Raw genomic sequence first — 22,756 nt, 5'->3', positions numbered from 1 at the left:
GGGTATTTTTGAAAAATTTTGCTGTAGCAGAGTTTTTAGAGTATATTTTAGAATATTTTTAGAAAAATATTTTGAGATATTTAAGAGTAGAAGAGTTTCTAGAATATATTTTGAGATATTTTTTAAAATTTTAAAAAATTCAAACTAATTTTTAAATTACCTTTTAGAGTACTTTTTAAAAATTTTATTGTATTTGAAAAATAGTTAAAAAACAGGGGATCCAAACAGAGCCAAGGTTAGATTGGGTAATACATTAAATGACACTCTCGCTTTAGATGTAGTAAGATAAGCGTGCGGCTAGCATCTTTTATACATTTAGATAAAACGGGAATTCATCTATAAAGTCAATAAAATTTGAAAAACTATGATTGATCCTGAAAGAGAATGAATGAAAAAAATAATCTGTCTAATTGAGGCCTGAAAAATTAGAAAAGAAAAACCCGATTCGAATTCTTGGAACGGAAGAAAATAAATCTATTATCTACCATCCATTAGGCAAGATCAAGTAAATCCTAGCAGAATAAAAGGGCGGATAGACTTATGAACAGTGTTCCGTGGTCACTCGTTGGCATCTTCAGTGTGTGAGTATTTTCGTAATTCTCCAGCCATGTGCAGAGTGATTGAACGGTGGAGATTCAAGATTATATGGCAGCTATTTTTGTTTGGGTTGCCGTTTGACCATCTTGCCATTGGATACCCCTTTTGCCATTGGATTAGTAATTAATCATGATAAGAAAGACTACTGGCTTCGTCTTCTGAGGTTGTTCACAAGATCTGAGATTAGTGCGGTGCGGCAATGCACTTTTGTTTGGCTAGTTTAGCTGATCGAGATTTGGTCACTGTCTTCACCATTTTGCATAGGCATGGTCAATTGATTGGGTTTTATTCAGATCTGACCCAAACCCAATGTATTTGGGCAGAATTTGAGTTGAATTTCTCAAATTCAGATCCTACTAGTAAAAAAGTCATGGATTTGAATAAAATATATTTTTTTATTATTCATACCCAGTCCAATATATTTGGACAGAATTTGAGTTGAATTTTTCAAATTCAAATCCTACTAGTAAGAGAGTCATGTATTTGGATAAAATCTAATTTTCTATTATTCACACCCAAATCAAACCCTACCCAATATATATAGACACATATATATATATATGTATATGTATATATTAGTAAATAGAATGTAGATGCAGATGAAGCTTTGAAAATAAATAAAAGTACTTGATAATAGTTGTTTTTTTGAATTCATAATATTGCATTCAACTTTTTGGATATTAGTTTTATTATTTAAAAATAAATATTAAGAACACAATAAGCTAATAAGCTAATTCCTTAGGCTAACCATTGGTCATGTACTACTAAGGACACACACAATAAGCATATACCGAGTCTTTAGTCTTTTTTTTTTTTGTCAGCAACGATACATGTGTATAACTTACTCTATCCTAATCTAGGGGGGAGAGGGAGCCTAAGGAGGCTGTTGTAAGAGTTAGTGGGTATACAGACCCAACTAGATCAAAGAAGTGCTATGGCACAACCCTTATGTGAATACTACTTTTGTTAAGGCTATCGACTGGGGGACAAACAGGATAAAAAACCTTGAACAACTAACTACCCACGACTCACTTTGAATGTTAAGGCTATATCCTCTATAGTGTAAGTAAATACAACAGTTTGCCTATGAATCTCCTCAGTATTAAGTAACCTAGCAACGTGCATACTGCTACAATAACACACTCACCAAACTCACTCCAAGGGCAACATCCGAGGTGCGAGGCACATACGAGCAGGTAGTTATTTTGCAAGGAGGTTACGACACGATGACACATCTCTCCCATAAGTTGTCCTGTAATTTTCATTCCCGTATTTGTAGTGAACAAGTAGGACTCCAAGATAAAATCTCCAAGTCTAAGAAGGATTTCAGTTAACAAAAAAAAAAAAACTCTTTGTAGCTGCAGTTAATAATGACATTATACAAAACTTGTGTTCACACTCTGTTGCTTGTCATCCGGCTGCAGGTCTCATGCTCTTTTGCTCAACTTTCCATCTTCACTTCTCTTACAAAATTGGCATCTCCAATGCTTGCAAAACATCCTTGAACTCAAAATCACGTGTTTCTTTGTTGAAACGCTCAACTAACTTGTACCTGACATCATTCAAGTAAAATGATTGTGCAGTCTCCATGAGCCATTTGGCCTCTGAGTCACTGAGCTTGCTTGTAAACACAACATCACCCCTAATAAGCACCAATTCCTTGCTTTCTGCAAATTCAGTGTAATAAGAGACAGTGAAGTAGGGAGCAGCCTGAGTTCCTCTTGCTTTGTAATCTTCAAGACCAGTGAAAATCATGTGTGGCATTTGCACTGCATCAAATTGTTCAATAAATAAGCGATGACCCAAAAAAATGCATTTTCAAGACAATGAAGGCCACTGAAAGATAAGTGAATCCTGAAAACATAAGAATGTTGTCTTAGGGTAGCTAGGATATCATCATGTAATTAGTTTTTCTTTCAAGCTGGGCAGCAGAGGAGCAGATGGGATAAAAATTAAAATCATTGGAAGAAATATTGAAGTAACTGACGAATGGTATATTGGCAACACATGACATGAAATTAAGAAATACAAAACTACCACGTTTACCTTAACCTATAAATACCTGATATGCTACCAATACTGCATTTATGTATTAAGGCTTCACTTCTACTTCTTAGCATATCAGCTAATCCATTTTTGTAACCGTCCATTCTCAGAGAAAACTTAATAACATGGTCTAATCTTGTCCGTCAGACAACAGAATACATAAAATGGAATCTCAGAGTGGACCTTTTCTTTTAAAAAAAAAAAAAAACTTCCTGCTTAATATAGGTGCTCTATTGCAAAATGAAAACAAACTCCAAAATTAATTTCAACAGATGAAATAGTCATATCAATACTAGCTGATTAAATGACTTGATATACAGGGATGATATAAAAATTATGGCCAGGACAAAACAGAAGGAAAATAGCCATGTAACAAGGCCTTGCAAACATATAATATTCTCGTAGTAATGATTACGAGTAGCTTGTTGGCTGCACCACACCAATTAGAAAGTTGAAATATGAATGCTTATCAAGCAAATACTGCACAACCTCTTGACTTGGGCTTCTAGGTAAGTTTTTTCTAGCTTGAGAATTACAGCTTAATCTAATGAAAACATCTATATTTCCTCCCAGTGAAAAGTACATCAATTTTGCATCATTTGTAAATGAGACAAACTTATTCACAACTCTTCAAAGATACCGCTAAAAGAGACACAAACATCCAAGAAGTCTCAGGGCTGAAAAGCTTTTCCTAAGCACCAACAATATGCACATAAGTATTAAGACAGAGGCAACAGTCTGAAGGTCATTGTGAATTATCCAAAAAATTTAATAGGACACACAATCCTAATTTCAGGCAATCAAGCATGAGAATGACAATGATATATGAAAAACATACATGCAATAGATAGACTTCTTATATAATGTATATAATGTACTGTGCAAAGCAAACTTCAAAGCATTGTTGGCAAGAGGTATGTCGAAACAAAAGAAACTGAAGAACACAAGGCAAAAAATTAAAGACAAAGTGAAGGTGTCAGAGAGATAGCATCCATAAGCAGCCTGCTCTTTCAAGAAAACAGCTGTGAAGCAGCGGGTATGCTAACGCTGTGGGAACAAGTTGCTTAAAGATAACAAGCCATCCCCTGAACTTTCAAAATACAAGCAGATAGGTGACCATCTAGTATGTTATCTCAGTAAGTACAACTCCATTAGTATTTCTTTGTCTCACTTTTAAATGTTTTTCTTGCCTTTCATTCCGTCCAAGAATAATGTCCACTTTCCTTAAACAAATACTTTCTAAAGGAAGGAAGGTAGTACAACCAACATGTTCCATACAATGCTCTAAACATCAGTTAACTAATCCAGTGGACTGCACATATTCCTCATTTTCTCTTTAAACTCTTATATATCTTCAACAATTTCTTAAACCTCATGGCCAATCAAACTAAGACATTCACATTGGGGAGGATGGAGCAACAGGTGTGGTAACAAAACAATTATTCTACTCTACCAATATCAGGAAGCAGAAAAAAAAATTTTGAAATATGAATTAGTAGGAAAATTTGAACTGAATTATGTATCTTGATATTGGCATAGACTTGCTTTATCCTAAGCTAGTGTAGATTTTAGCTTGATTGAAAAAAAAAAACCAGTTTAGTTAATGAAATGTTTTATAGCCAAGGAAAATGCAAATTGTTTGCCAAGGCTAGCCACCGCCATATGACTTACATCAATATGTTTGGAGACGCTGCCAACCTTTCTTCTGATTGTGATTGCTTATGAAAAAGTTCTTAAACAAGGGGAGTCAGGAAGCAAGAAAGAAAGCTAATTTAAAACATTGATTTGTGAAAAGAACCAGAGCATTAAAGATAAGCTTTACAATGTATTACAACTAGAAATGCAAGATAAATAGCGCGTATAAAACTGTAATAGAATGAAGTTCAACACCCTTTGATTCCCCTACAACAGATTACCACCTAAAAGAACCTGAAGTAAGATGGTAATCACTATTGGCTGGAGTTAAAAACCCAAATCATGCATGAATCAGTCTTCCTATATAATCCCCTTCCATTAATCTTTGTTTTGCAAGCTTGAAATATTGCTATCCAGGTACATGCTTTTGATATACATTGATTATTTACTGAATTGCAGGATGAGAAAGGAGAAGTCGTTGATGGAGCATCAACCATCCCAATTCACAAAAACTTAATAACAATATTGAATGAACCAAAAGAATAGCCATGTAGTGAATAGAAATGTAGCTAGTTGAAAGACTCTAATGAATGTGACTGGCACATTAATAATCCACCATAGATGATGGAATTTCAAAAGAGTTGACGAAAAATAAACAGTGGTGCTTGAAAAGCAAGTAACAAGTGATCTGACCTTGAAAAAAAATCGTTGTGTAACCGCTTCCTTTCCACAGTGGAATCACGAAATATCGGCTAAAAAAAACATAAGAAAGTTTTTTCGAGATTAAGGAACAAACATGTGTCAAAGGAAAGATCATGCACATGGATTACCAATTTTCAGCTCTCTGCTTCAATAGATGGTATAACTTTGCGTCCATTGATGCCCCAATGTGACCTCTTCCCAGGTGATACTGATATAAAACAGCAGGTAAAACAATAAATCTACTGACTATAACAAAAATGTGGATCATAAACAAAGAGTCATTAGTCAACTTGTGATGGCATCATTTGGACATATGATGAAACTTCTCACAGCTTTCTACATATGATAAACATAACCAGTTTTGGTAAATCAAGAAGTCTAAGTTTTTAGTTCAAGGAAGGTAAGAATCACAAGAACAGTTTAATGCATTACATCATCCCAAATGTCAGCAAGTTCTTCTGGAGTTTTGCTGTTAGATCGCTTAATATCAATAATCGATTCCAAAGGCTTAGGTTGCAGAGGACTGAACCCAGAAGCAAATTTCGACGTCCTATAGGACCCAAGCCCACTCCATTTCAAGAAATCACTAGGAATTGCAGGTTTTCTCAATTTCTCAATATGCTTTGGCAGAGATGCAGCACTGTATGATCGTTTCGCAACTAAACAGTGTGAAACATTGTCTTGAATAACACCCACTGCACACAATAACGTCCTCCTTGAGGCCCTACTGGCTAACCTTTGCATTATCCTTTGTCTGCAAAACATCCATAACATTTTAGTTCCTTTTCCCAGTTATGACAAAAGAGGGAAAGCAAATACATTGGTGAAAACAAAATGCAGCAGCAAAAATTAAATCTTTCAACAGCTCATTTAGCATGAAAGAGGAAGCCCACCACACTGCAATGAATTTCAGGGACATGGGTTAGTAAAATGAGATAAAACCAAACAAACCACGTAAAAAGCAACATGCCCTTGCATGTTCGGTCACCGTTGCCACCTCCATATACCATAATACCACAGAAATGAAAGCCAAACTGTTTTGTAACATATGGGTAAACGACAAAAAAAATGGGTGCATAGAAAGCAAAGAAATGGTTGGAGAATTTCATCAAACAGTTGACAGAAGTGGTATTGATTTAGCCCAAAACAGTACATGAGTAAATAAAATGCTACCTTGAGAGAAAAACCCATTAAACAACGATTCAAAACCATGGGCAGGAAATTGCAACATCGGAAAATTACCTGAAGATGAGCTACCAACGGAAGGAATTACAGTGAGAGCTCATGCAATTAGCTGCTGACGCAGGAGAAGTCTCCAACTACCATTCTAGCATTCTTTTTTGATTTTGAGAGAGGATCCAGCATGTTAAACCGGTACGACGTCGTAGACGTGGAAGATAAGTTTGACGTGAACTGAGTATAATTTCTTTTTCATTTTTTTTCTAAAACACTACTCATTTTAGCATGTGTATCTTGAAATTAGACTGAAGAAATTAAATGTAGGATACAAATTTGGATGCCTCTTGGAGTCCACTAGGTACCTACTTCTTGACTCTTGATATTATTGTTTGTTGTTTATTTTAATTTCTATTTTTAAGATTTTGGTTAATGTATTTGGTTAGGAAAACAGTAAACTGTCTACTTTGTTTGGAATGATTTTTTTAAGTGATATTCTTTATTATTTAAGTAGCTTTAGTGAATTAATATATTTAAAATTTGTTTGAAAACACACATTAATTAGACTAACGTATAAATTTTGGAGGAGGAAAAAATGAGTTGCTAGTATGTAAGAGGTTTCAAGTTCGAAATCTCTTATTAACACTATAAAAAAAAAATATTATCGTCAGATCATTTTGCGAGTCGTGTCAAAATTACAACTTGCGGAGTAAATATTTGTGGAGTAATAGGCTTAGCTTTTATGCATTAAGTATTCTCAGAGATGAGGAGAGAACTTTTGCTACTTCTTAAATATTATGATACACTTTGTATAGCTGATTGAGCCGTTGCTCAAATACTGCAATGGCTAGTTTATTAATAAAATTATCTATCGTTTCCAAAATAAATATTTGAACCGATTGCACCAATAAAGGAGATCAGTGTAAATCACTAAACGCATCCTTCATTTAGTACAAGCATTTTGAAGCGTCAGTCAGTTCATGTCTTCAGTCCTCTTTCTTCAGGTTTAGACAGATATGGATGTGCAAAAATAAAAGCTGGGGAATGCAAGAGTACAGGTACGGCATGGACATGGAGCAGAATCAGATGGTCCATCCACAGCTTTTACTGAGCTCACAAAAAAGTCGTCAATCCACTTAATGAGTACAATGATTCAATGAAGTTGGAAAAGGCAATTGCATGATGAATGAGAGAGTAGACTGTTGCAAGTCAGTCTCAATGAAAGCAACATAACAACGAACAAAGGCACCAAATCTTCAAGCTAAAACAATTGGCTGTATGAACAACAGGTTTCCAGTGATCCCCCTTATTGCACTTTGCACATCAGCACATGCGAAGTGGGGGCACCGGCCACATTCCATCTGTTATGAGTGTTAAAATACCAGCAGTTTGGTTCTTGTTTTACCCCGACCATGCATATAATTGGATGCCGGAGCACTTATTTCTAGTATATCTCACTTAATATGTGGAGAAATAGTATAGATTATGAGGCAAAGAACTGGAAGAGGAACGCACGTACCACACAAATGCTGCTGACCAAGAAGTCTGTCTAATTGATATGTATCCTTGTCTTTGAATGTTAATTAAGTTCCAATATCTCAATAGGGCTCTATCTTATCAGGCTATGAACTGAGTAACTCGCACTCCTTTCCACCAATAAACATCACCATCATGTATGCAATTTCTTCAGGACCATGTTCAGTTTTAATATTGACAAGTTTAGGGGGATAAAGAAAAACTCTAATGATCTGGGGTAGAAGAAGTTTAATATATAACTGGATTAAGTTTAATAATTCAGCAAGCCCGTGAAAGATGCTACATGCGAATCAGTTGTTTTAGACTGAGTACAAAAAGAAGAAACGGCCTAATCGTCATGCTTACAAATAAAGCTCAAGTAATCAGGCAGGCCACTTAAGTAGTGGCAAATAAATCTCTCGTGAATTTAACAGTAATTCACTCGAGGACTGTTAGATAGTTGAACTTTTTCATCATGGTATCCAACTTCCCTTTGAAGAAACGTTTGGACAAGATGGTTGGATGAAAATTCAACATAAGGAAGTTTCTGAAAAATGGTAAAAACGACTTTATGAACTTGTAAAATTGCACTTTTGTCATGGTACCATTACATTTTCCTTTGTCACCTCCATCAATGTGGAAAGTACATTCTCACTTTAAATCTGCTCCCTGTGTATCCGTGAAACAGAATTAATAATTTTGTGGGCATCACGGGTTTTGATTCTCCCTTCTTGAACATGGCTATGCATTAATTAGACACCAATAGACAGTCGTCCACTTCTCACTTTCATCACCATTCTCCTGTACAAGTAGTAGCCATTCTTGTTTGCTATTTTGTCCAAAAGCGGTGGTGCTCTCCCACAAAACTAACTTGAGAGTTGAGCCATTATGTCTTTCTCTTGTTATCCATTGTTCTCTGCTGCTCTCTTTTTTGAGTTTTTTCTGCTTTCTTTCCTGGCCTTATTACCCTCTTCAGACTGCTTGGTCAATGTCACCCGAGGCCGCATTCCACGCGAACTCTCAGTCAACTTCTATGCCAAATCCTGCCCTCAGGTTGACCAGATTGTGGCGTCCGTCACCTCTGAGCAGTTTAGAGAAGCCCCGGTATCCGCTCCGGCCACCATCCGCCTCTTCTTCCATGACTGCTTTGTTGAAGTAATCTTGATTTTCTTGTCTATAACTTGTAGCATTTTGCAAACGAGTGCATGCATTTCTTCAGACCCGCAGGCTAGCTAGAAAATGTGGCCGGTGCATTTCTTTTCCGTACTAGAACTTTTTTTTTTTTTTACAAACAATTATGGACCACATTATATACAGCATCAATTCCACAGCTTGCAACAATACGCCAACCTCTCCCCATGTACATTAATGATTGAGTAGTCTACTTAATTAATCTCAACTCATGGTAATATCTTTTCTGTGATAAATTATAAATTAGCATCAAGTAATTACTTTTTATCACTTCTCAAATTGTTGCATGGTAATAAAACTTAATTCATGGTTATGTCTTTTCTGTGTTATAAATTCAAATTAGCATTAGGTTATTAGCTTTTACGTTATTGAATTTGTCACTTCTCGAAATTTTGCATGTGCTAATAACATTGTAGGGGTGTGATGCATCAATATTGATATCGACTAGACAAGGAAGCAAAGATTTAGCTGAAAGGGATGCGTTGGATAACAAGGAACTTGCTGTGGAGGCATTTGAAAGCATAAACAAGGCCAAGGCACTGGTGGAGAGTAAATGTCCTGGAGTTGTATCCTGTGCAGACATTCTAGCAATTGCAGCCAGAGATTTTGTCCACCTTGTAAGTTACATGTTATCACCCAATACCCATGTGTAAAGGGTCAATATCATTTCCTTTTCAATCATGTTAGTGGCTTTTAATAATCATGTATATTATGGTCGTCGTGCTGTTCATGATCTTCTCCAAGTCACGCCAGCATATTCAATAAGAAGCGACTAGAGCTTTTCATTTTTGGTGTAGAAAGGAGAGAGAGGAAAAGCTGAACCCCTGTAAAGAAAGTATTAATTTGTCACATTTGACAGTCAAATAATCATCGAGTATTATGAAATTCTTGAATATGCTGATGCCCTCATTGTTTATGTTTCTGCAGTTTCTGCAGTATTTGTCGCCAATATCTGACTCACACGACAGATTTGTCATCCAACAAAAAGCAAGATAATCCTTGGCCTAATGACAAACTCTACCGATTTAGTCAGAGTTTTTTGAATGTTGTTTGATTCTTTTGTGAAAGATCTAATCAGATTAGGGACTTTGTCTTTCTTAAGCAAAATTAAGGAAAGAAAAAGGGTTGATTCTCTACAAGGCTACAAGTAGCTAGGAAGAATCCAAAAGCTGTGCTAACTTTTTGACGTTTTCATTGTTCTACAGCTGTGCAAATTTTGGCCTTTAGGCAAGTAAAACAAGAGTTCATTTTCCCAACCTCGCCATTTGTCCTGATTAAATTTGGACACTCCAAAAGCTAAATCTAAGAGTTTGCATCATTTCATGCGAATATAATCATCCCATCGTCATTTTCCATACAAGATTCTCTGAAGGCTAAATTTCAAGAATTATGTTGGATAAAAGTTGTTTAAATTGGCCTACTTCATAAACCTGCATACTCCGATTGTATATATAAAGTTGTGTCAATTGAAAAAAAAAATGTATATGTATCAGTTTGATCATGCATGTCATTCATAGCTGATTCTTCATGTATGTAGTAGCTAGCATGATTTCCTTAGCGGGTGCATGTGATCTTATAGACAGGAGGACCGTATTATCAAGTGAAGAAAGGAAGGTGGGATGGAAAATTTTCAATGGCCTCAAGGGTTCCTTCCAACATTCCTCACTCCAATTCAACTGTGAATGAGCTTCTAAGACTCTTCAGCTCAAAAGGGCTAACACTGGAAGACCTAGTTGTCCTCTCAGGTGCACATACAATTGGTTTTTCACATTGCAAGCACTTTGTGGACAGGCTATATAACTATAAGGGTACAAAGCAGCCAGACCCTGCCATTGATCCCAGACTCCTGAAGGCCTTAAAGATGTCATGCCCACAATTTGGAGGCAATACTGATATTGTAGCACCTTTTGATGTTACTACCCCATTCTCATTTGATAACGCTTATTATGGAAATATTGAATCTAAATTAGGCCTTCTAGCCTCTGATCAAGCCCTGTCTTTGGATCCAAGAACTAAGCCTTTGGTTCAAGCCCTAGCGAAAGACAAGCAGAAATTCTTCCTAGCATTTGCTGCAGCTATGGACAAAATGGGCTCAATTGGTGTGAAGAAGGGACCAAGACACGGGGAGAAAAGAAGAGACTGCAGTATGCATATGTGATTCTTGATTTTTTTTTTTTTATTCTTTTTTCCCTCCTACATATTCTTTATATGTTTTTTTTTCCCAAAATTTTAAGGTATTCTTTTTCTTCTACCACTCTCTTCTATTTGTTTAGTGTCTTGCCATTCATTGCTCTGACGTCTTGCATCCATAGATTTTCGCTGTAAGCAGTGCCAGGAGGCTCATTTTTAGAAATTTTCTTTAAAGGAAACTAGTTTTAGAGGACTGACATCCAAAATGGTTTAGTTTGTGGCAAGCTAATTATCGTTACCAATTGCCATCCAAAGACCAAAATGTGGACACTTCTACCATCTTGATTCATGCTCCTATGACATCGCAAATACTTTCGTCTATAACCAACTCTAAATCACCTTCGTGAGATGCAGAGGCAGAGATTTTATTGGGGACACGTGTCATGCCAAACAGGTCTACTTTCTGAACAGATTGAGGAATAATTACAAACCTTTAGTTGTCTGGTAAAGCACTTATCATGAAGTCAGGAGATAGACCCTAGCTTCTCATTATTTATCTGATAAGACTGTATATATAGGGAGGGGGGCTTTGGTTGACAAGAAGGTAGGAAAAAAAATACGGTTCTCTACTTAATTTATTTCTTTAAAATTCTCAATTGAATCGAACGTCGAAATTGAGTTATTAGTTCTGTGTTCTGCTGTTAGTTTCGAGTTCTCGACATTTAGTTTCGATCTGGTTCGGACACGATCTTTTTGGTTCTTTCATGAGATTTTAACAAAAATTGGACATGTTTTATTAAGGGAATGCTTATAAGAAGATGGTGTAGTTAAGATTTTTCCATTAATTTAAGTAAGGGACCAAATCAGCTAAGTTCATAAAATGAGGGGACCAAATTGGGATAGACCTATAGAAAGGGGGCCAAAACAGAAACTGTCCCTCATTAAGTTGATGAAGGTAAAAGTTGGCATAGAAGGCTTAGTTATTAATTATTCACTTAACTCCAAATAACAAAATATGGATAGAATAATGAAAGATAGTAGCGTCCCTTGATCAATTTTATTCCCTGGAACGGCATCTCTAATGGCTTTGGCTTGGGCCGCTTTTCCTAAAACCCCATTCCAAAACCGGAAAAATGAATTTGGTAAAAACCAAACAACCCCCTAATTTCACCCACATATTAGCCACCTGCACTGTGGCGGCTAAATTGCGCCGCCACCGACCCTACTGCTTCTCCGCACCCAGGAAACGCCGGATTCTCGAAATCACAGCAATGAGAGCGGTGGTTCAGCGCGTTGCCTCCGCCAGCGTCGAGGTTAGCAACGTAATTTCGCACACGAGAACACAGAAGAATTTCCTTCCAGCTTTCTTATTTCTTTCTTAAGTTTTTTGCAACGTAAATTCAGCTGCAATGAGCAGGTTGAGGGGCGTATTGTTTCGGCAATCGGGCCGGGCCTGCTTGTTCTGGTTGGCTTTCATGAATCCGATGCGGACTCTGATGCTGAGTACATGTACATAACTGTTTTTTTATTTGTTTTTTTTTCTGAAGGATATGATTTTTATTGGTATATATTTGCTTAATTGGTGTATTGTTTTATTTATTTACTTATTTATTGGTGCCGCAGATGTCGGAAAGTGTTGAACATGAGACTATTTCCAAATGAGAAAACTGGAAAGACATGGGATCAAAATGTAATTTTCTGATGAACTCCCTCAAACATAGTAATGTGTTTTGGTTCTGAAAGATTCATAGGGTTATGATTAACTTTTTTCCCCCCTTTGAGCAGGGTTATGATTATTTATTACATTATGTTATTAATTTAGGATTATATAATATCTTGACATTTTAAATTATGGTGTAATATTAAGGTATTTTTAGATGTTGTACAAAATTTAGCCTTTGCATCTTTCAAGCAATTTATGTAATTTTATATCATGATATCAGTAATTACTTTTATTGCCTGCATTATTTTGATTTTCCTCGCCAAAGTTGCACTTAAAGGTTCTAGGAGCGTATATAGTTTGATCGTATGAATTCAGTTCAAGTTAGCTAGTGCCTTATAAGTTGAATTGTATTGAATTACTGTGTTTAAAAGTTTTACAAACTTCGATAGTAGAAGTAGAAATTGCCATGGTGGATTTATATTGCTAGACTATTAATATTAATCTTATCCGCTGACAGCATCAAGCCATGTTTGATTGAAAGTAGAAAGGAAGTCAAAATGAGTTATTGAGTTTAAACTAATTGTACAACAAAAATTTCATGGGATGTTGGAATTGCCATAGACACAAGGAAGATAAAGTGCCAATTTAGAGGATTTGAAAATGCTACATGATTTAAATGGTAAGGTAAAAATGATCTGTTATCTATTGCTTTCCTAATAATGTTCGTGGGATTTTTTTCATTTGCAGGTCATGCAAAAGAATTTGGAAGTTTTATTGGGTAGGTGCTTTACTTTCACCTTTCTTGTTGTCAATTGATGATACTTTATCTTTGTTCTTTGAAGATACTGTGGAAGAGCACTAGGTCTTAATAAATTGTACTTGTATTGCTTCTGATGCTGGTTTGCTGGTACAGTGAGCCAGTTTACATTGTATGGGATTTTAAAGGGAAACAAACCTGATTTTCACGTGGCCATGCCTCCTGAGAAGGCAAGGCCGTTCTATGAATCTGTGGTTGAAAATTTTCGAAAAGCTTACACACCTGATGTTATAAAAGGTAAGCCCTATTTTGGCTGTCTACTTATTTCCTTTGCTTATCATTTCTTCTGATTTATGTTAGAGTTGGTAGTGGATATGCCTCTGGTTACATAAGGCAGAATTGATGATTAGTCCAATGATTGTTAACGTTAAGGCTGATAAACTTTCTTACCACCAGTAAGTCTTAATTTCAAGAAATAGTGCTAGGAAGCTCTACACCCCTAGTTTTAGATTTCGTACTAAAACTTTCCTTACAAAATTTACTTCTGAATTACTGCATAAAGATATCATGATTGCATAATTTAGCTGATCTGTGCTGCATATCTAAAGATTGATTACTAGTCACATGGATAGAATGGAAAACTTTCTTCTAAAAATTAACAAATCATCTATTTAAACTATGGTTATTAGCCTCAATCTGCACCCAAGCCTGCTTGTTTCTAGGAAGCTTCCATGTTCTTTGGACCCTACTGTAATGGCATAGCTTTGATTTTGGATAAGCTGGAAGTGTTTGTTTGCCTTTTTGCAATCATTTAAGTGTTCTTATATTTATTATTTCAATTCTTCAAAATGAAAAGCCAATTGGGTAATAGAAGATTGACTAAAATCATAATGTATTTGTCGCAATTGCATATGAAAATCTGAATTAATGTTCATAAGAAAGTTTATTAGGACTTCATGGTTAACTGTTTCAGAATATGTCTTGCTGGTATTTTTTTTTTCTTTTATTGGTATATTCTTTTTTACGTTCTCATGTTATGTATGGTTTTATAGTGGATTCAGTTCTCTAATAATGATTGCCACATATGAAGGAAATGCAAAACCGTGATGAAGAGACTAGTCTTTTAATTCACCTCCTATAGAAAATAATGCCTGTCACTGAAATTGTTCATGAATAGTGGTACCTCAGGAAGTGAGAAATATCATTATGGCAGTTGCAAGTGTAAAATGATAACCAACATTCTTCAACTCTGATAGTTGATGGTTGGAACTTCTTACCCTGTTTAATGAAGTTTGATCCACTTTGTTAGGACAACAATTTTTTTCTTGTTACAGCTGCTGTTTAATGGCGTTTCAACACTTACTCTTGAATGGTTTTCTTTAGTCTTCAAGGTTGTGTGCCTCAGACTTATAATTTTCAGTGCCGTTTTCCTATTCTAGTTACTAGAATAGTGGCCTGTTAAAACTTTTGAGGACATATGTTTGCTTATTTGTGCTTGAGACTAGTTGGACTCTGTATCTTCCAACTTGCTGATATGCTGTTAATACTTAATCCTGTTGCTATCTTTCCACTATCCTAAAGTGGAGAATAATTAACCTGCATTGTCTATCTTTGAGTTTGCTGTCCTCAAATATTTTTATTTCTTGACCTCTCAAAATTTTTCCTGCCCTCTGCAGATGGCATTTTCGGAGCCATGATGAAGGCAGGACTCCGTAACTCTGTATTTTGAGTTCTTACCTTTACATTTTTTAGTGTGAGAACACAATTCTGACATGTTTCTATGTCGGTGAAGGTCAATTTGGTTAACGATGGTCCAGTGACAATGCAACTTGATTCGGTACAAGCATCAAGGTTTGTGCATGCCATCAATGCTTTGGCATTACCAGCAAATCTTAATTTTGCTGTGAGTTTAAACCAACTTATTTGGTCGTTTCAGGAATACAAATGACACAGTGGAAGCATCATAACAAGGCTAGCCTTGTTGGGCAATGGCTTCAGGATGGGGATATGGTGGCTACTGTGGATTCATAGCATGGATGATTAGGGGATGGTCGAGGATAAGGCATGCGTTGACATGTTTTGTCTGAGCAGACGAAGACATGGAGATGCCGGACATTTGGTTTGTGAAAGTACATTATGCTCGTCAGTTGTCCTCCTTTTCTCTAGGAGGACTGCATTGTTTTACTTGTAACAAAGGATTCTGAGATGTTATGTTCCCTACAGTAAAATTGGTATGCCAATGGCTCTTAAGTTCTTATACTGGAGGAAATTCATTTTGTCGGCATGCTTGAAGTACATCAGTAAACTGAGGCCTTTGGAGATCAGTGCTTTTTCCGCCCATTCTTCATTAGTATATCCTATACACAAACCATGCTTCCATGCCATTGGCTCGAGGACACACAAGAGAGAATCAAGAAGCCTGAGGGGATTTTAAAATGGTGCAACTGCATGTTAAACTTCATTTTAACCTTGCAATTAGCTGAACTTGACTTCAAGCATAAGGCCTTCGATGGTTCAAGTAACATAATGGACAGTGAAACAATGTCATATACCCCATGTATGTGGTTGACAAGAAACTGAATGATATGGAAGAAGACTTCCTTCTTTGTCAATCATTGTAGCACTATAACTCGTTAACATGATGTGATGTTGAATTTTGACAATCATTTTAGTGCCATAACTTAATATGATGTAATTGTTTTGCAAATGCAGCTCAATAACTTCCTGTTGACATGATGTAATATTGTAAAAAAAGGGTTTTTGAGAAGGCATCACAGAGAAACTTTAATCATAATCACCAACTATTATGATTCAAACCATTTTTCAGCGAAACAAAAAGCTCATATAATTATGATTCAAACCACTTTTGACATTGACATATCCTTACAAAACATATTCCTATATCTGTAGTGTTGGCCAGCAAATTTGAGACTTTTGATGTACAAACAATAATTCATGAACGGGCTCCTGTTGACAGTACACTTGCGGCCGTGAATAGTGCTTCTCTACAGAAAGGCGAAAAGGTAAACTGCCTGCAGAAGATATGTCAATTGACAACAATAAAAACGCTTATCAAAATTTGTATTCACTTCTCTTTACATGATCTTACAGCATCCTTTTTTTTTTATTTACAATTTTCCAATATTCTAAATAAGGTTAAACAACTATGATTGGAATGTCATCAGGTAACATAATCAACAATCTTCAGGATAGAAATGCACTTGTACGGCTCATGTAACTCAAAATTGTAGAAAACATGACTACTGCAATCTCTGTTACTTATGCACCACGCTACGAATGAATGCCAAAACTCTAAACTATTATGCCTAATAATTGCGTGCAGTGACCAAACACTCTTTGTCCTCATTTTTAAACTCTGGAGCATTACAGAGTGCCTTGCACCTCAGCAGTTTGATAAACTAGTGAACTTATCCTTTGTTGCAATAATTTGGATTGAAAAGTTATCTAAATTCCAATAAAAAATAAACTACCAGAACAAGAGAAGGACGTCTTAAGTCACCTACCAAATATATACATATATATATATATAGACACGTACACTTTCCTGAGCTAAACTGTTTCAATTATCAGGGAAATTCAAAGACAGCGCAAATGTGAAAATCACATCAATTAAGAACATCTTACTTGTCTTCCTTTCTGAAACAAGCAAAAGCAGACACTACATTCTCACATATTTCCATAATAGAGCTGCCTCTGACATCCTGCTTGCTATCAGAGGCATCTTCAACTGAATGTTTCGAGGACAAGGACAAGAAAGCCTGAAAAGAAATGCCAAACATAGAGTAAGGCAAAACATAGTATTTTGATTATGAATTAATCTTTCCTACACTGACAGTGTATACACTGTCAACGTTGGATGAATGACAACTATGCAAAATTTGAATTTGATATTCAACTTTTGTACACATGTCATGAATTAAACGGTGATAGTGTATACACTGTCAGTATATATAAGATTTACTCTTTGATTATTGCATAATCACTCTTTGCCCTAATTGCAGCTTGCTTTCATTTCATATCATTGTCTTCATATATTTTCTACGCTTTCCTTATGTCCGGTTTTGTTTGGGCCCCAGGGAAGGGGGGATGCCAGGGGTAAAGTTAAAACTCTGTCAAACCTAAGCTTGATTTTAGGATTTCTATCAAACCTACTTCTATCCATTTCTAGAGCTACAACACCGCAATCCCCGTATATGCAATCTGGAAATTAAGCATGACATCTACAACAATTTTATTGTTCACCTGAAAGCCATGCGCTAAAAGCAATTGAGTGACGTCTGGCCTCATTTTCTTAATGATTCCTTTTGCGCTGTTTTCATTTGAAAAGCATTTCAATATCCCATCAAAAGTTGCATCAGCACTTGAGCCATTAGACCGCCTTGTTCGGATAGAAGACTGTTACATAAAATATTGCAATGCTAATAGTCAATAACCATTCCAACAATTCCAGGCAGGAAATAATCAAAGAATTGCGAATACAGAGAGACATGAAAGTTCAGAATTTGCAATCAACAAAAAGTAGAGAAATTAACAACATATCAGTGTCTGATTTGACTGGTTGAGAGGTAAATGAATTCTCTACTTGTCTAGTTTACAGCCTAAAAAGTTGCAAGTCAAAAAAGTTTGTCCAGGTAATTATATGGAAAAGCAGGCAGACCATTTAGAAAGAAGGTAGCAAGTAATTCCTCAAACAACCTTTCATTTCCCTGGAAATGCTAAAAATGATCGTACAAGCAAAATGTGTCTTCTAATGACTAGTGAACTTATGAGAAGAGAGAAGGCTCCACATGTCTGGATATTGTATACAATTCTTTACAAGATAAATGTTATGGAAGTATTTCATGAAGTTTTTAGGCTAAGACAAACAGAAAACCTTTAATCAGCAGATTTTTTAATGCAAATCAAACACAGTACACAACCAATACATTCATGGTAAAACGGCAGAATAACCCTTTCCATTTCAGCAGAGCAGAAATAGAAGGAATATCCAAATTGAATGTGTCAAGGATCTAAAGGACAACTATGTCATGTAGGTTTGTCGAAGAATGCGAGGAACAGGACATTGGTATTTTGGAGATATAATTTGGACAAACAAGAGTTCACAATTTGATCATTACACAATTAGTAGATCATCCATCATGCAAAGCTTTTGAATTAAAGAAAAGAATTGGACTATCCAGTTTACCTTTGGAATATACTTCTGAAAGTACTGCACAATGGTTTTTAGCTTCCACTCAGGTTCATCAACGAGCTGTCATCATGAATGCACCAAATTAAACAAATTCAGCACCAGCTTGGTTCCCACCTGCCAGACTGACATAGAAAAAAACACCACCAAACAAGTTCTAGGGTATCATAATTAAAGAAGCGAGAGATGAAAGGGCTGGGAGAGGTTTTAAAACCCTTCACCAAAGTTTCAGTTCTTTGTTAGGATTCTGACTAATCACAGAAAAAAAAATAGAGTTTTACCAATTCATACTGAACATTGAGTTACTGCCAATTGTGTCTAATTTTCTCATTTGAAGGCTAATCTAACACAGCTTCTGAGATGGAGAAGTTAGAAATATGAAAATGCATTGAGAAGGGTTGACCCTCCCCTGATGTTCTGCTTTCATTTTCCCATCCCCTTCTTCTCAACTCCTGCCAAACAGGGAAATCTATTGCCTTCTGGCCCCCAGTTGCCCCACTCTGCAAAATCTTCCCCAAATGCACAGCAAAGACAAACATGCTCAAACATAAAGGTAGCAAAGTTACTGAACTAAGATCTGCCGGACACTTCTTAAAAACCTAATCAACTACAATTTCCATTGTTGGTATGTGCATTCATTACTTCTTTGGTTTCAGTTATTCTCCAGCAATGCAGCATGCATGCATACGTGTGTGAGCATTGCATGTCTGAGAGAGAGAGAGAGAGAGAGAGAGAGAGAGAGAGAGAAGAGAGACTATGGCTGAGCACCAGAAAAAATGAGAAAAGGAGATCACTACTGTATGAAAGCTCATTTAAAATGATCTCCGCAGCTGGAATCCTGCACCACATCGAAAAGCCAGAACCTTTTAACTGAATGGTCAAAGTTAAGACATAGATGCACTGTGTTATCGATAAAGAAGAGGAAAATACCTTGCCCCATCTGCCCTGGTGATAAGGCCAGTCATATCTGCTATGTTCCTTGATGAATCTAGCTCCATAATCTGAATGGTCCAAAAATTTCACAATCACTAAAAGCACAAATTCAAGATGTCCATACAATGGAGAGCTTCTCAACTAACCATCTGCAGAAGTTTCTTCAGGGCAAGACATGTATTCTTTTCTACTTCAGGTAAAGCTAACTCTAAAGGGCCATGACAATCCTTCTGTAGCTCTGCCAAAGAAGTTATTTTCCCTCTCTGATCACGAGTGATTTTAGTCTTATCACAAGAAAGATCACCTATGAGAGACATGCAGTCCTTAATTAAATCCTTGTAAGATAGTTTCCTGGACCCCTGCAGTATGATGGAAGCAGAAATTACAGGGTGAATATTGTATAGTACATAATGAGAAAAACATGAACAGTTATGAGAACTGAAACCAAAGAATAGAAAAGCATACTAGAATCTTGTTAAGGATGCACTCCCTCAAAAGAATCCAGTTTAAACTTTCTGCAGCAAAGGTAATGATCCAATTAACAAAGTATAGACATTAATCACATGTCACAAATTCAACTGCAATTTTACCTTTAAATGCATGAATTCGAGGGAAAAGATCTCCTTCAAGAACATTGACAAGATATTGAAACAGTAACATGTTCTGCAGTGACTGCAAGAAAATGATACGACAGATGAGAATTTGCACATTGTGATTATATAGTTCTAGATGTCAAGAAAAACTCCAATCCTACTATTAAACATTGGCACTTCATGCAGCTTGGTAAGTGAAAACTAAACTTTCAAGCAACAAAAGCTCAATGATATTGCAAGATGACATGGGGCGGTAACTGACCTTTATTTCTATTTTGTTGCGCCTTTCCTCGGTAGCTCCTTTAGCAATATCTTGCATCAGAGAATGGAAGGCCTGAAACCAAAACAAAGCACTTTGTTAACATAGGAAGGTAAGAACTCATGCCAATCAAAGTATTATGGGCAACCATTGGCAATTAAAGAATAACGAAATGGAGGATATAAGCCAAGTGGAAGATATTCAAGCAGTTGGTTAGAATTCCATATGAGATGAATAATAGAATGCAGGCATGATAGCAATACAACTTACAAGGGGGTTGATTGATCCACCTGAGGTATCAGTAGCTTCATCCCTCTCAATACAACCAAAAGGAGACCAAGCCTGGCATGCAGCAGAGAGTGCTATTATGTGTTTTGAACAAACAAAAAAGCAGTCATTGACATAAAGAAGATAGCTCCAATCAGAAATACAACAGTTACCTCTTCAGCCACAATAAGTTCGCGATGAACTTTAGAGGGTGTGGATGACTCTGACTTTTCCATCTTAGGCAAGTATACCCACGGATATCGCTGTAATGAAGGATAAGCTTGATTAAACCTAAATTTTAGAGAAATGAGACTGTCATAAAAAGAATGACCAAATAGTACCTTATTCAACTCAAAAAGAAGTTGATAACTAGCAATTATCAGATCAAGTGAACTTTCATCCTTCAAAATTTGAAAAACTGCTGCAAACATTTTTCTGTATAATCAGAATTCCAAAATTAGTCAGTCAGCCAAAAACCTGGGATAAATGTGCTTTAGAAGTTTCAGCATAAACCAAAGAAGTTTTTTAGCAGTTTTCAGCCACAGAAAAAGACATGATATAACTGTTTTCAAAGCATGGTCACCTCAGTGGCACATAAGATGACAGAGTCTAAGTTCCCCAAATGCTACAAACAATCGAGTTCATAACTTTATGTACACATAGATTCATGAATACAAGTAAAGGTGATCGAGAAACAATCATGGCCACCTCTAAATTTGAGACCAAGAGATAGAACCGTCTAATTTCAATGGGGTGATCAGTCGCAGCTAAAAGTTCTCCATAATAACCATACTGATATTTTGGTACTTAGAAATCTCAAAGAACTCATACATTAGAAAAGTCAAGAAGACATCCTGAGGAGGTCCTTCCAATCTATGCAGCTCGTAAAGATCTAATAGAGCAACATTTTTCAACTCAAACAACCAACGTAACCTTAAAACTTGCATTGATCAGAATCATGTCCACTGCTCGAATCAGTAATAGAGAAACAGCAAATATACAATCCAACTCAGATGCTAAAGTAATATTCCACAAAAGAACTTCACTTTTTGATCAGCTGAAAATAATCACATATGTCTTAAACACCAAGATCTGATTAAAAACCTGAGGATGGTGAGGGTTTTTGTTCCTTATCTTACACTGAGCATTTGATTTTGACCTTTCCCAGTCCCCCTCCCCATTCTTTTCTATATTATGAGCAAAACTTCTAAAATATAAATATATATATATATATATATATAGAAACATATTGTGCCAGTTAATCAATTGGCTCAATATAAAAGATTAAAAAAAAAAAACTCAATCTTACACAGAAATCCCCACTAAAAATAATTCAGGAAAAAGAATACCCAAAAAATATGGTCATCAACAATCCATATCCAATTACGTATATAATTCCATCTCCTTTTTCTTTTCTTCGTGAACTTTTAATGACTTAATCAAACAGGAAAAATATAAATCATGTGCATTAAAAGACGAGAAATTTGACAAAAGAAAACAATGTACTTAGTTGGGGGATTGTCGTTTTCAGGAACCAAAGAAGCCGACCGAACTGCGTCCAGAAAAGCAAGCCCTGAAAATGGATGGATAATACCAAAAAAATTAATACGAACAAAATTCACAAAATAAATACTCCATCCTTCATAAAAGAATTACTTCCACTCACGGTCGTCGAGGAGGTGGTGGAAAGAGGCGGAGGAAGAGGTGTCAAGGATTGCCAGAGTATTTTCTTCCAAACCCACACGCCCACCCCTCCTCCTGTCGAAATTATTCTCATTCTTCTGGTATTTATTCCGATTTCCTCTTCCTCCTTCCCTGTCTGCTCCAACTCCTCTTCCTCTTTTGCGCGTCTCCATCTTTATTCTGTATCAGTAGTATTCTTCTTCTTCTTCCAAACCCCTCTTTCCCTTGTCTTCTACAAAATTTGAAGCCCCAGCACAGTAATTTGAGAAAGTAGGGGCATTTGTTACTGTTTGTTTTTGGGTCCGTTCCCGCCAAAATTGAAGTTGCTTCAGGGGCGGAAAAATAAACAAAATAAACCACGCAAGGAAGGAAGGAAAGTAGGAACAGAATTGTTTGAACG

General features: G+C 36.2%; 4 protein-coding genes across 5 annotated transcripts; 2 read left to right on the top strand and 2 right to left on the bottom strand.

The window, feature by feature from the left end:
* Nucleotides 1-1,840: 1,840 nt before the first annotated feature.
* On the bottom strand, nt 1,841-6,342 carry LOC113762655 (ATP synthase mitochondrial F1 complex assembly factor 1). Its single transcript, XM_027306204.1, has 5 exons — nt 6,223-6,342; nt 5,413-5,734; nt 5,109-5,188; nt 4,972-5,030; nt 1,841-2,366 (listed from the first exon to the last, which is right to left on the bottom strand). Exons 2-5 carry the CDS (start codon nt 5,722-5,724, stop codon nt 2,062-2,064), a joined length of 756 nt encoding a protein of 251 aa, XP_027162005.1. The 5' UTR covers nt 5,725-5,734; nt 6,223-6,342; the 3' UTR covers nt 1,841-2,061.
* Nucleotides 6,343-8,544: 2,202 nt separating this feature from the next.
* Nucleotides 8,545-11,020, top strand: LOC113763880 (peroxidase 19). Its single transcript, XM_027307863.1, has 3 exons — nt 8,545-8,826; nt 9,279-9,479; nt 10,442-11,020. The coding sequence occupies exons 1-3, from the start codon at nt 8,560-8,562 to the stop codon at nt 11,018-11,020; spliced, it is 1,047 nt and encodes a 348-aa protein (XP_027163664.1). The 5' UTR covers nt 8,545-8,559.
* Nucleotides 11,021-12,059: 1,039 nt separating this feature from the next.
* LOC113760416 (D-aminoacyl-tRNA deacylase) lies at nt 12,060-15,736 on the top strand. The gene is made up of 8 exons (XM_027302983.1): nt 12,060-12,305; nt 12,410-12,501; nt 12,616-12,682; nt 13,403-13,433; nt 13,569-13,709; nt 15,089-15,114; nt 15,205-15,263; nt 15,349-15,736. Exons 1-8 carry the CDS (start codon nt 12,126-12,128, stop codon nt 15,377-15,379), a joined length of 627 nt encoding a protein of 208 aa, XP_027158784.1. The 5' UTR covers nt 12,060-12,125; the 3' UTR covers nt 15,380-15,736.
* Nucleotides 15,737-16,216: 480 nt separating this feature from the next.
* LOC113762939 (negative regulator of systemic acquired resistance SNI1) lies at nt 16,217-22,710 on the bottom strand. Of its 2 annotated transcripts, XM_027306587.1 has the most exons (15): nt 22,340-22,710; nt 22,180-22,246; nt 21,015-21,108; nt 20,847-20,936; nt 20,677-20,748; nt 20,410-20,481; nt 20,145-20,226; nt 20,020-20,069; nt 19,701-19,913; nt 19,552-19,622; nt 19,390-19,459; nt 18,619-18,684; nt 17,676-17,828; nt 17,058-17,191; nt 16,217-16,444 (listed from the first exon to the last, which is right to left on the bottom strand). In XM_027306587.1, the coding sequence occupies exons 1-15, from the start codon at nt 22,527-22,529 to the stop codon at nt 16,366-16,368; spliced, it is 1,503 nt and encodes a 500-aa protein (XP_027162388.1). In that variant the 5' UTR covers nt 22,530-22,710; the 3' UTR covers nt 16,217-16,365. The 2 variants fall into 2 exon arrangements, with proteins under 2 accessions (XP_027162388.1, XP_027162389.1); XM_027306588.1 differs by lacking the exon at nt 21,015-21,108 and having other exon boundaries at nt 20,847-20,964.
* Between the last annotated feature and the right edge of the window lie 46 nt (nt 22,711-22,756).

Source organism: Coffea eugenioides, chromosome 2 (genome assembly GCF_003713205.1).
Source record: "Coffea eugenioides isolate CCC68of chromosome 2, Ceug_1.0, whole genome shotgun sequence".
Taxonomy (NCBI): Eukaryota; Viridiplantae; Streptophyta; class Magnoliopsida; order Gentianales; family Rubiaceae; genus Coffea; species Coffea eugenioides.
Note: the sequence above shows the minus strand (reverse complement) of the source record. Positions and strands in the feature narration are given on the sequence as shown.

What these genes read in the sequence shown, in the direction of transcription:
- LOC113763880 (XM_027307863.1), top strand. Translation starts at nt 8,560, where the DNA reads ATGTCTTTCTCTTGTTATCCATTGTTCTCTGCTGCTCTCTTTTTTGAG. An exon ending in TCCATGACTGCTTTGTTGAA is followed by an intron (nt 8,827 to 9,278) that starts GTAATCTTGATT and finishes ATAACATTGTAG; the next exon opens with GGGTGTGATGCATCAATATT. An exon ending in CCAGAGATTTTGTCCACCTT is followed by an intron (nt 9,480 to 10,441) that starts GTAAGTTACATG and finishes GTGATCTTATAG; the next exon opens with ACAGGAGGACCGTATTATCA.
- LOC113760416 (XM_027302983.1), top strand. Translation starts at nt 12,126, where the DNA reads ATGAATTTGGTAAAAACCAAACAACCCCCTAATTTCACCCACATATTA. An exon ending in CACACCTGATGTTATAAAAG is followed by an intron (nt 13,710 to 15,088) that starts GTAAGCCCTATT and finishes TGCCCTCTGCAG; the next exon opens with ATGGCATTTTCGGAGCCATG. An exon ending in TTTTCGGAGCCATGATGAAG is followed by an intron (nt 15,115 to 15,204) that starts GCAGGACTCCGT and finishes ATGTCGGTGAAG; the next exon opens with GTCAATTTGGTTAACGATGG.
- LOC113762939 (XM_027306587.1), bottom strand. Translation starts at nt 22,529, where the DNA reads ATGGAGACGCGCAAAAGAGGAAGAGGAGTTGGAGCAGACAGGGAAGGA. An exon ending in GCATCCTTAACAAGATTCTA is followed by an intron (nt 19,914 to 20,019) that starts GTATGCTTTTCT and finishes ATCATACTGCAG; the next exon opens with GGGTCCAGGAAACTATCTTA. An exon ending in TGTTTCAGAAAGGAAGACAA is followed by an intron (nt 16,445 to 17,057) that starts GTAAGATGTTCT and finishes TATCTTCTGCAG; the next exon opens with GCAGTTTACCTTTTCGCCTT.
- LOC113762655 (XM_027306204.1), bottom strand. Translation starts at nt 5,724, where the DNA reads ATGCAAAGGTTAGCCAGTAGGGCCTCAAGGAGGACGTTATTGTGTGCA. An exon ending in TTGCTGACATTTGGGATGAT is followed by an intron (nt 5,189 to 5,412) that starts GTAATGCATTAA and finishes GTTTTATATCAG; the next exon opens with TATCACCTGGGAAGAGGTCA. An exon ending in AAGCAGAGAGCTGAAAATTG is followed by an intron (nt 5,031 to 5,108) that starts GTAATCCATGTG and finishes TGTTTTTTTTAG; the next exon opens with CCGATATTTCGTGATTCCAC.